Source organism: Xiphophorus couchianus, chromosome 13 (assembly GCF_001444195.1).
Source record: "Xiphophorus couchianus chromosome 13, X_couchianus-1.0, whole genome shotgun sequence".
Classification (NCBI taxonomy): Eukaryota; Metazoa; Chordata; class Actinopteri; order Cyprinodontiformes; family Poeciliidae; genus Xiphophorus; species Xiphophorus couchianus.
Genome location: NC_040240.1, coordinates 9,246,140 through 9,258,273, shown reverse-complemented (window position 1 = coordinate 9,258,273; position 12,134 = coordinate 9,246,140). Strand labels below are relative to the sequence as shown.

The 12,134-nt window shown below is 37.5% G+C and overlaps 1 protein-coding gene across 5 annotated transcripts in view; it reads left to right on the top strand.

The window, feature by feature from the left end:
* The window catches only part of dync1i1a (dynein cytoplasmic 1 intermediate chain 1a), a 59,881-nt gene that overhangs the window by 662 nt on the left and 47,085 nt on the right, over nucleotides 1–12,134 (top strand). The window contains exons 2-8 of one of the 5 annotated variants that reach the window (XM_028036892.1): nucleotides 237–350; nucleotides 503–620; nucleotides 1,068–1,155; nucleotides 1,421–1,426; nucleotides 2,224–2,265; nucleotides 4,333–4,392; nucleotides 4,509–4,624. In XM_028036892.1, coding sequence (XP_027892693.1) covers nucleotides 243–350; nucleotides 503–620; nucleotides 1,068–1,155; nucleotides 1,421–1,426; nucleotides 2,224–2,265; nucleotides 4,333–4,392; nucleotides 4,509–4,624 — 538 coding nt within the window. In that variant the 5' untranslated portion in view covers nucleotides 237–242. Of the gene's footprint in view, nucleotides 1–228; nucleotides 351–502; nucleotides 621–1,067; nucleotides 1,156–1,420; nucleotides 1,427–2,223; nucleotides 2,266–4,332; nucleotides 4,393–4,508; nucleotides 4,625–12,134 lie in introns of all 5 variants that reach the window. The other 4 variants (XM_028036893.1, XM_028036891.1, XM_028036894.1 and 1 more) reach the window with 4 other exon arrangements.

Genomic DNA, 12,134 nt, shown 5'->3' with positions numbered 1-12,134 from the left:
AAATATTTGGCTTGATGCTTTTATGTTATTGTTTTGATACATTTTAATCAATCCTCTCAGTTTTCTGGGGGGTTGTAAGGACATGTGTCTGACACACCCAGCTGTGAACAGCTAGACTTGCTTTCTGAAGAGAAGCTCTTCTTCTGTGGCGTCTCATTTATTAAGGGGGCGCGTATAAGGCAACTGCATACTGTTTCAATGTCGTTTGTGGTTTATTGATCCTGAAAGTCCTCCAGGACACCATGTCGGACAAAAGTGACCTGAAGGCAGAGCTGGAGCGCAAAAAGCAGCGCCTCGCCCAGATCAGGGAGGAGAAGAAAAGAAAGGAGGAGGAGAGGAAGAAGAAAGAGGTAAAGAAAATTGTATATGAATTTATGTTATGCTTTTTGTCAGGCTAGAGCAACACGAAAAACTGCAGGAGGTGAAGTTGTGAAAAATGTATGCGGTAAATCTTTGAAAAAACCCCTCTGAGTTCTCCGTCTATATGTTTCTCTGACTGGAGAAGTCAGACAGCCAGCAGAAAACAGAGGTGACGCCAGAAGATTCAGACTTGGACCGCAAGCGCAGGGAGACCGAGGCCCTGCTACAGAGTATTGGCATCTCCCCCGAACCTCCGCTAGGTACATCATATTCTGTATTACAAACAAAACATTTGTAAACAATCCTTCGATTTTAATTAAGTTCTAATGAAAAATTAAATGTACAGGTCCGTGCTTAAGCTGTATTCTTCATCCAGATCTCATTTCCACTGTTAAAAATGAGGCTTTGATTTCTCCTAGAAGTGTTTGCCAGCTCCTTAAAGAGTGCTGTTCTCTAGTGGTCCAGGATTGTAACAACATCGTAAACTCCTCTAAAGTGGGTCGCTATTTTTTTAATTTTTTTTTTAGCTCTAGTTATTTATAAGTCGTGTAAAACAACAGATTGATGAGAAACAAAGCAAAAATCCTGCACTGCACCTGGGCCTCTGTTCGCATTATTTTTCTATATGTTTCTGCTTTGACAAAATCCTGTGCTTTGTCTTATGCAAGCCTTAAAAACAAGATGGTTTTTGTTACATGTTCCTTTAGTTCCTACACCTGTGTCCCCCTCTAAATCGGTGAGCACGCCCAGTGAGACGGGAAGCCAAGATTCAGCTGAGGGAGGGGCAGCAGGCAGGTAGGCAAACGTTTCTCACCCAGAGTTCAAAGCCAGATATTCTTATTTATTTTGTTTGTCATTTTAAAAATGAATATAGTGAATGGCATTTGTAGGAACAATGTTTTTGATGCTTATGTAAGAGATAGGAGACTTAAGGACTGCTTTTTGAAAGTGTAAAGGCTTCATAAAAGACATTTTATCTAAAAATGGCAATCGCTTCAATGAGGTCTTGATGGTTCACAGAAATATTTCTGTTTTTTTCTTCTTGATGTTGGCACAACAGATTTAGGTAAGGATGAGGTTTCTTCATTGCATATAAATGTGATATTGGTGTCTTTTTTTTGTTTTGTTATCACAGTACTTTGTGTTTTGATGACCACTGTCTAGTCTTTGGTTTACACACCAAGGTACATCTGAGAAGTTTGCTTTTGTGGAGTGTCAAAACCCTTAACAAGAGAAGTTACAGAGACAGACTAGCAGACACAGTAACCCCAGAAAACCGTTCATTACCAAGACTTTTGGTAAACCACTGTATCTATTTGAGAAAGCAACATCTTAGCCGATTTTTAAAAAGTAATCTTTGCTTTTATTGTGCCTCACTGGGCTTGAGTTTTTTGTTTCGTATAAAGGCAATAAAAATTCAGTGAGATGTAATTTAAAGTTACGTGTCATATATGCTCCAGCCACTGCAGCATGTTATGTATGTTAATTGCAGAGAAGTGGTGCAGTCGGTAGTCCTAATGTCAGTGTTCTGGTGAGAAAAAAAAAGTGTGGTCATCAAGTGCTTTCCATTTGCTTACTGTGAGGTCAGTGTGTGAGTGACGCCTTTGGGATCATTAGTGATTCATTGTTTGGTATGGCCAGCGGTGGCGTTGGGGGTTGAAGAAGTGGAGAAAGTTAAGCGTAAGTTTCCAGGGGAACAGAATGCTCTTTTGCCAAGTTATTCATTCATGTTAGTTTTGATCAATTTGGTGAATTGAAGACGACTTTCCCCCTCCAATTCCACCTTGGATGACCACATGCCAATTTGAGCTTCTCCATTTGTGGTTGTGTATATGTGTGTGTGTGTGTGTGTGTCCTTCATAGGTCAGGTTTCTCTAAAAACAAGCCCCAAGCACAGAGCTCAAGGTAAGCATTTTCATGTCAAACCCAGGAAACCCCTTCCTTAACTTTCTGTGGCTGAGGTCCAACTCAGAACAGAAAGGCTTCCACAGTGTTGTCTTTCGACTTGATTTAAAAGACCAAAAGAGTGCTGTGTCCCGCCCTTCTCCTCCCCGCTCCTCTCTTGTCCTGTCTTAAGCCCTGCTGCCGCCTCTGATAGCGGCTCGAAACATCTTCTCTCACATGAGCTGAGCCGCAGAGGTCATTTCAGTTTTCCGCAGAGGTGACGGTGTTGCTGAAAGTGTCATCTGTGCCACAGTAAAACAGCCACCCTGTGAAGCCGAAGAAATCCCTTGGCACTCTTTGTTTCAGAGCCGTGTGACACATGCTGAATGTGTGACGGGTCTGTTTTCTGTTCAGAAATGTATCATCAGGAGGTCTGGTGTGTTATCCTTTTACAGCTGGTGTGTTTCAGTTGAGAAACGCTTTGATTTTCCCATAACTGGTTGATTCCTACCTGCCAAAGCAGCAGAGGAATGCAGCCAGTGAGCTCAGCACTTTTCCTCACTGTTTGTCAAATTCATTGATTGTGCATGGCATTTTTAATGCCTTATTTAGCTCTTAATTATTTGTCCATGCTAGACCCATTTACTCTATTACATCCAGTGCCTTGCAAAATCCTTCATAGCCCTTTAACTTTTTTACATTTTCAAGTTGCTGCTGCAAAACTTAATCAATTTTTGGGGGGATTTTCTTTGCCAGACCATGGGTCTGCAACCTGCAGCTCTGAGCCAGAAGTAGCACTCTGGACTTTCCACAATGGCTCTTTAAAATCTTAGCTAAATATAATAACGAACTAAGTAATGTTTTTAAATATTGATATATTAACAAATGCATGTTTTAGTAGGTTTTCCAGTTTTTTTGTCACAGAAAAATTGCATTAAACAACACAAAAATTAACGTTTATAGCAATTGCATCTATTTTTCTTATCATTCGATTGGAAACTATGTTTTTTTTTTTACATAGTTCAATCAATATCCTATAGAAGAAAATATATTCATCCTATTTTTCTAAAGTTCTCAAGTTTTAATTTGTTTTAAAATATAATAGTATAAATAAAACTGTGGTTCTTTAAAAATAACAACAAACTTCCTACAGTAAGTGTTTCTGAAAAATGAAAGTTTTTCTTTTCAAAACTTTATTTAACATTTGGGACTCTGAAGGAGTTTTACTTAGCCAGACCCAAAAATGGCTCTTTGGGTTTTTAAGGTCACAGACTCCTGTGCTAGACCAACCCAAAAGTGGGATAATCTAATACTGCATTCCTGTGGACTCTCACTCCTTATGGTAAACATGGTGGTGATGGCAGCATAATGCTGGGGAGCTGCCAAAGAGGATGGGAAGGCAGATGAATCAAAATGAATCCAAATGCATGCCATGCTTTATAGGTTTTACCTGTAAAAAAAAAATAGTGAAAAATGTGTTTTTCATTCACACTTATACACTGTTTTGTGTTGGTCTATCAATATGATCCTAACAAAATATTTCCTGGGTGTAACATGAAAAAAGTTGAAACGTTTAAGGGTGGACATGCTTCTGCAAGGTGCTGGTAATTTTTGCTTTTGCAGACTTTGCTGTTATATGTTTTTTTTTTTTTTTTAAATGCAGCTACGTTTTCATGAGGAGAGAAAAGTGCAAGCTTTTCCTAAATGTGTGTGCTCTCATTTACATGGGAATTAGAGAGAAAAGGTGAACATAAATATCTCCAAAACTAAAAGTCATTTTTTGTCCATTTAAATGAAAATAGCATAGATTAAATAAAGGAATAAACAACTTTTATAGATTTTCTGAATTTTAATTTGTTCTTGCTTTTAAATCAAAGAAAAACCTCACAACATAAAAGCAGAGATCTTCAATGATGCATAATGAAAGACAGTATAATGTCTCATTACAGGAGACATTTTACTCCAACATGCATTGTATGTGTGTGTACATGTGGTGTATTTGTAGGTCCTTCATAAATCTGTTCTAGTGATTGCAAGATGTTTGTAACCATTCGTGTTCTCTCTTGCTCCCTCTGTTGGTGACATTAGGACACTGCAATGGGACACAGACCCCTCTGTGCTGCAGCTGCAAGCTGATTCCGTACTTGGGTACATCTTTCTCATCTCACTCTTTAAAAAAAACGATTAGAAATTGACAAAAAACGGTTTGGGATTTATTTACAATATAATTACAGTAATTAAAATGATTTTTTGCTCTCATGCAGGCGCAAGATGCAGAGGCTTGGGGCCTCTAAAATCATCCAGGTTGACTTCCTTCCCAAAGAGGTGGTCTCTTACAGCAAGGAGACACAAACACCTGTCAACACCCTCCTCTCTGAAGGTACTGATTTATATATGTTCTGAAATATCAATTCTATATTCAGCATTGTTCAAAAATGTCTTCACTAAGAAACTAAGCTACTGCTTAGTAGCCTAGGTTTATGCGCTTAACTTTTGCTTCTAAGTAGAATAAGGCATCTGTAGGATGGTTTTTAAATAGTATCTACATATCATACATTTATATGTAAATATATACATTTGTACATGTAGCTTAGTATATATACAGTATATATACTAAATAATATATATATATATATATAAATAACTAAATAACACATATTTATTTATTTATTGTTTTTAAAGTGAGCATGAGTGACTATACTTATTGATTTCAGCTGCCGGGTTAGCTTTGTTGCTGAATCAGATGTCGAAATCTGGTGGATTGTGTTGAATTGAACACGGATTAACAGGTTTAACTTTTATATATATATATATATATATATATATAAATATATATATATATATATATATATATATATATATATATATATATATATATATATAAATATATATATATATATATATATATATATATAGGTCAGATGAAGTCTCTTGATATACTAATTGTACGTCTTAACAGAAATTTGCTGTTAAGTGTAAATGCCGCTGCGATTTTATTTGGAGTTGATGCCAGTAAAAAAATAACAGTTTTTCTGTTTTGAGTGCATGGTCTGAGTCTGTAGAGAACACGAGACCACATGTGCATCCATGCGAAAATGTGCATATTTGGGTCCCTGCGAGTGGGCGTTCGCATGTGTGCAGAGCTGCGGCTACTAAACACATCCATATGGCCAAAATTTGAGCTTTATTCCCGCTTTGGAACAGGAAGAACATCCGTGATTTTAGGTGTAAAGGTTGAAGCGTTTTGGTTTTTAGGACCTAAATTGGTATTTTGGATCGAGGACGGTTGGAGTCGCGCCATACACTTAGGCGTTTTGTTTTCTTTGCCAATAGTTAATGCTGATATTTTGTGTAGAAATGTTCTCTTGACGTGCTGGAATGCCAGTAGAAAGAATTCTTATCAAATCTGCTCACACACACATCCACACACACTCTCCCTATCGTTTTCTCTATCTCCCCTTCTCTCGCTGCCAAGACAGCTGGCAGCCATGTGACTGTAAAGGGTTGTACTTCCTGCTTCCTGTCATTATAATAGATGGTCTGCTGTTGATTCCTCTGCCCCCCCACCCCTTTAACCGGCAACCACTGAGCACATACACACGTCTGTCCTGATCTGCATCCTAATGGCCTGCTGCAGCTCCCCTCATTTCCTCGGCAGCCCCAGGAATAGATCACATATTCAACAAGTGCACGTGCGCTGACTCATGCTTACACACGTGTTAACATATGTCCGCAGTGGAATCACAATCCGTCGCTCTCGGTCACTTTTGCTTAAACATACGAGGACTTGACAAACAAATAATACCTGACACTTAGATACAGACTAACAAGCGGGTTTATCTAAGTCAGGTAGTCGGTATGGGCGTAAAAACAAACACGCTGCAGCAACGCTTTGTGCCTTTTTATTTAGAGTCATTTGTTTTCAGTCTCCGTGAGGGTTCAGGAGGTCTGAGTGTGTCTGTGTGCATGTAAGCCTGCCTGCATGAGAACATCTGGGAACCAGAGCAGAGTTATGGTGGTCTTCTGGGAGGTGACCCTGGTCTCAGGAGCCCCTTTCTTTGCAGACTACCACATAGCTTGTGTGTCTAGAGGAAAAAAAAAAAAAAGAGACGGTAGCACCTGCCTGCTTCTCTGGCTGTTTGTTTGTTCAGGTCTGTTCCTTTTTTTGGAGGGATAATGAACCCAGCTTACAAAATATATCTTAGCTTGTGGTTACAGATGGATGTTTTGTGCTTGAGCTACAAATTTTAGCTTGACCCTCCGGTGGGCTACATTTGAGATTGCGATGTTGTGCGGATGTAAGATCTTTAATGGAATGGTTAGGTTTTTATGCTGACTGATCCCCATCAGTGATGTTAGCACTTTCTGATCACACATGTCATTCTTACAACACTATTCTGGAGTGTTGAAGGTGTTAGGGCCATTTTCAGCATCTCTGAGGTGTTTAAAGGAGCTTTGTGAAGCTTCTGGACCAGTGGTGTCCAAACTTTTAGCTAAGAAAACCAAAATCTTCAAATTAAAAGTATATGCGCAACACTTTTCTTATTTTCTTGAAAAGCTAAATATATTTAATTAATTGTGATTATTGTGAGGAAAATCGATGGACTACAAAATGTATAGAGTTTTCTCAGTGTTTGGGTACTAAACACTGCTAAATTTACTGGAAATTCACACAGAGACTGCTGTTAGTAATGGCAACCACACTAATTACACTAATCACTAGTAAAAGTCGCTAAGACAGTTTAAAATATCAAGTCTGTAACTTGCTGTCTTCGTTTTGTGATAATTGTTCCATCTTGTTTAACTGCAGAGTTATTTAACACTGACTGCTCTTTGCCTCATACAGGGTTTGGCCTCACTGATAAAGATATTTCAAATTTGGTCATAGAAAGCTGCTTTAAGCCCCCTCACAGTCACAAAAAACGAATGAAGGATTTTAAAATCTTACCCATAATAGTAAATTGTAGCTTTTTTCTCTCAAATATTAAGTCGGGCACAGTTGTGATGTATTTAGAAACGAGTGTATTGAAAAAAATTGAATAGCTTGAGATATTATGCTTATTACATCTTTATGTGTGCAGAAAAGTACCTGTAATCCTGTATAAATTCCCTCAACATGACAAATTTTACTTCATTTCTGCATTTCCATTGATCTAGACAGTTTTGTAAGATTCGGTAGAGCTTTACATTAATTACCTTTCTGCTATCTTTCTGCTTTTTGTTATTGTCATGCGGTCTTTCAGCAAATACATTTTGGACCTTTTGAACTCTGACCTTACACAATCCCCAAAGATTTGTAATCATATTGTAAGATTTTACTACAGTTTAAACTAAGAGAATATGAGTGAAAGGTTTATCCCTCTTGAACTTCTAACTTGTTGTGTTCTCATATTTGTTCTCGTATGTTGTGGTGGCTGTTTTGTGTTTGTGTGTTTATTCAAGAGTGCAGCTGGAACCCTGGAGGCACTGGCATTAAAGTAGATTTGATCTGCACTTTGTGTTTTAAAGCTCCTATAAAGTTTGTTAGACAGACTAAAAGCTAAACAAGTTGATGATGAGGATTTTATGGCTGCAACCAGTTTGCTGTCTTGATATTGTGATGGGTTGCAGTAATCCCCTGTTTCCTTTTGAAAGTCCTCTGATTAGTCTATAACCAGTTTATATTGTGCAATGCAATCAGATTAAGTCCAGTCACGGTTGGCTCCAACTATTAACTTCTCTTTTCAGCGGTATGAATGGACACAATTGTTGTGGGACATGGATGAGTATGACTAGATGGTGGAGAAATTAATAAAAGACTAGCATTGTGTGTTACGGTAACTGGAATCAGTAGGGTCAAGCTAAGTTTACTGGACTGTGGACATTGTTGTTTAAGGATTTTATTAGCTGACCCAATCAAACCAAATCTTGAGTTACTTCTATCCTGGCCACTTCTTAAAATGCTAAAACACACTGACCAAGTAAGATTCATGTCAGAAAATGTAAACCATTGATTGTTCACTTAATTGTAAAATTTAAAAAATGTGTATTATTTTTTTCTCTTGATTGAAAGGCACCATAAACGTACCAATCATTGAACTTATAGCTGAGAATTATGCCGAACCTTCATTTTTGTACTGTTACATATGCATGTAATGCACAAACCTGTAAGGTTAGTTTACAAATAGATACATATCACTTTTGACAGTTTGGCCAAGACCGGAAACCACACACCATCATCACATTTGTGAGTCAAACCTTAGTCTACACTATTGGTCTTCAAATGACGGCCCGAGGTCCACATCCGGGACGCAAGCCGTCTATTTTTGGACTCCCACGCTGGCCTTGTGCTGCCTGCAGTTTGCGATCAGACCATATCCTGATCTGGAAAACACGATGGATAATGACCTGCTCCGGATTTTCCATGTCTGAAAAACAACCGCTCTGCACCTTTTGATGTGACAAGTTAGTTGTGAATTACTTTTGCTAGGTGGAGCTCTTTACAGATGCTTAATAGCTCTTGTGAAAGAAGTCAGTGAAAATAGAAGAAAATGATGAAAATGAACAATAAACTGAAAGGTGGTAAAAAGTGAAAATAAATGTTTTCAGAGTTTAAGTAAAGGATTGACAGAGAGAAACTAATATGGGAGGTGTGGTAAAGATTACATTGAAAAAAGTGGCCCTGATACTGTAGCAGTAATTGTTACCAGTGAACCAGAAAGGGGGCCATTACAGTTGAAACTCTTTGTGTATATGTGTATAATTAGATAATGCGATGTTGGAAAACCCCTTCTCGGGGTTAAAAGTTTGAGGGTTCAAGAGTTTACGTATTGTTTGTGCGTCTGTGTCTAAAAATGTGTGTCTGTGACTTTTTCTTTACTCCAGTTTGCAATATTTTCTGGCCCATTGGTTTTTCGGGCTCCGTACAGCTCAACTGTAACGCTGGTCAGAACTTCACCCTTTAAGTATGTTTCTTGCAAAAGGAGGTTTTCTAGCTAAATTTAGAAAACCCCAAAACAAACAAACATCATGCTCTGGCGTTAGTCTGAAAAGAAACAGTTACATTCATTAAGATAGCTGAAGACTCATACATGAGCATTCAGACAGATGTTAACACTTAAGTCTTGTTAAAGGATACTGGAATAAATATGCATAGACAAAACAACAAAAATGTACTTACAGAAAAACCGACATATGGCTGTTCATATGTTTTAGAATGATTAAAATGCAGCAGCTTATTCATTTAAGCACCGATTTTGAAACTTAAAATTAAGTTATCTATCTGTTTAGGCACTTTTCAGATTGTTTAAATGTTTGCTACATTAGATTTATATTATTTGTGAATGAAAAACATTCAGAAATCCATAGAATAAAAAAAGTGTTAAAAGGGAATATTTATACAAAGAAAAGTTCTGAGAGCAGCCATTATCCTCATCATCAACCAGTTCAGCTTGAGGTTCGCTGTAGCATTCATCATGGACTGTGGATCATCCGAGTCTATTTGAATGTTCCTGTTATGTGATCTTTGTTGTAAAAATCTCCTCCCTATTTCGTACTTCTCATCAAAAACCAATTTAGACTGGATGAAATCAGAATCCAAATTCTGGATTTTAAGTCTCAAGATCAAGATCTTTGCAAAATCACTTATTTAACATAGAGGATGCTAAAGCTTCAAATCCCCGTAAAACTCATTTTTTTGTGTGCCGGTGTTAGCTGTTTGGTGCTATTCTCTACATCTTATCAGCTGAGTGCAATGTTCATTATGTGTAAATATATTTTAATTGTTTATATATCACTTTTTATTTTAGAAAATTTGTGCAATCCTGAAATGGACATTTATATTTTTCACTTTCTTCATTCTTATTGTACAGCACATAAAAAGGAAATGCACGTCTGGGTGCATATGTTATTATACATAAATGGGATTAATCTTGTAAGGACAATGTTTACAATCAAATAAGTCTGAATGTATAGAAGTACATGGAAAGATTATCAGAATAGACCAAATCTAAAAATCAACACTTTCGACTTAAAGAAAAAACAAAACAAAACTGGTAATTGGTTTCAGGCAAAAAGGAATGATCAGTGCAAGTGCCATACTTTTGCAAAATATACCATTTTTACCGTATATAACCTAAAAATAGTAAAAAAATGCAAGTAAGACATTCTTTCTACTATTTTAGTTGCATAATTTTTCTACAAACCATCTGAACTATTATGCATTCAAATAGAAGAGAACACTGTATAACTTACTAACTTTATCTGAAACTCTCATTACCCACTGGTTATTGGGCAGTCGCTACAGTCGTTGACAGAAGAATACGGTTTATAGGAGTGCATTCTGCCTCGTCAACCACATGCATGTCCGTGTGTGTGTATTTTGTTCTGTGCGCATGTGTGCCCAGCCGCATATGGAAGTACTTGTCTCATACCTCTTGTTGTTGTCCCAGTCAGACAACAGACTGAACTGACCAGAAGGGGTGTGAGTGTGTCGAAAGTCGAATGCTATCTAGAAAAAAGCACCAAGAAGGAAAAAAAAAAAAAAAAAACCCGAAGTGGAAGAATTTGTCTTTTCATGTTTGGTGATGTGTCTTTTTATAGAGCTATTGCCTTGGGGTAGCTTTTTCTTGTAATTCTGCTGGAGTGGGTGTGTGTACATTCATGCTCGCAATCCTACTTCTCGGATTCAGAGCCAGCTTTTTGCATTACAGTGGATGTGACGTTTTCCCTTGCAGAAGACTCATAATTGTCTCTTTTGGGGTTTGGTTTCATCTCCACCGCTCTCCACGGGTATCAGCCTTCACTCCTGTTTCACTTGCAAAATTGATCTAGAGTCCAAAGCGGTTTGAGTCGGAATGATCAAGGCTGTTAAAACACAGAAAAATCCGGCATGATGGAGAGAAAAGAAGCCTTCGCAGCGCCCGAGGTATTGCAAGCAAGTTACAGATGATTGCAATTTTCCACTATGACCACTGTATAATGAGGTACATGAACTCTGTCTATATCCCCTACCTTATACCTTCTCTCTCTCCAGTAACATGACTATCACCCAAAATAGTATTTGTCATCTGATGAGTACCTGAGATGAGTTGAAATGCAGTTTTAGGTTTCCATTTTTCTGTCTTTCAGCCCTCTCATGTTCTTGGTTTGCAATGTGCTGGTCTTGACTTTTTGACATTTGAGCCCCACCCTGTCCCCCTCGTACTGTCTTTTTCCACACATATAAAACAACTGTGGGTTTCTAACATTTGCCTGGGTGGTCTCTCTTCTTACACCAGAGAAAAAAAAAATCAAAAAAATCTGTGGATCCCGGGGGGGTTTCATTTGATATGGTTCAGGGCTCCAGCGAGCCTTCAGCTTATAGCTTAACTTTAATCGGTTGTTTTGTTTGAGAACTTTATGGACAGTTTCACCCCTTGTATACATTCTACATTTTGTATTTTAACAACAACAAAAAAAATTAAATAAATGACAATAATTAGTTTGTATTTGATCTTTAGTCAAAAGTTATTTGCTTTCTTAAAAATATAGTTGCCACTTATAGCTATTAAACACATGTTATCGTTATAGAGAGTTTACAGTTTCATTAGGTTCAGTAGTCTCGATGTTCCTAAACTCGCCAGCAGGGAGCACTCTTGGCACATGTTGTTTTTCTTTTCTCAACTCTCACCAACCTGAAATTACAGCGTCTTAACCAGATTTTTTTTTTTTTGTTTGAAGTTGGATGAAATAATCCCACTCCAAACTCTTACAGTAATAAACTCCTAATCTCTTTTAGGATATATATTATTTCTCTAACATAGCTGCTTTATGCATCATAAACTCTATCAAAGCATCTGTAAATAGTTTTGTCTATTTTAGCACAACCTGGAAAATCTTGACCTTTAGCCAGCTTTTATGAAATACTTTTG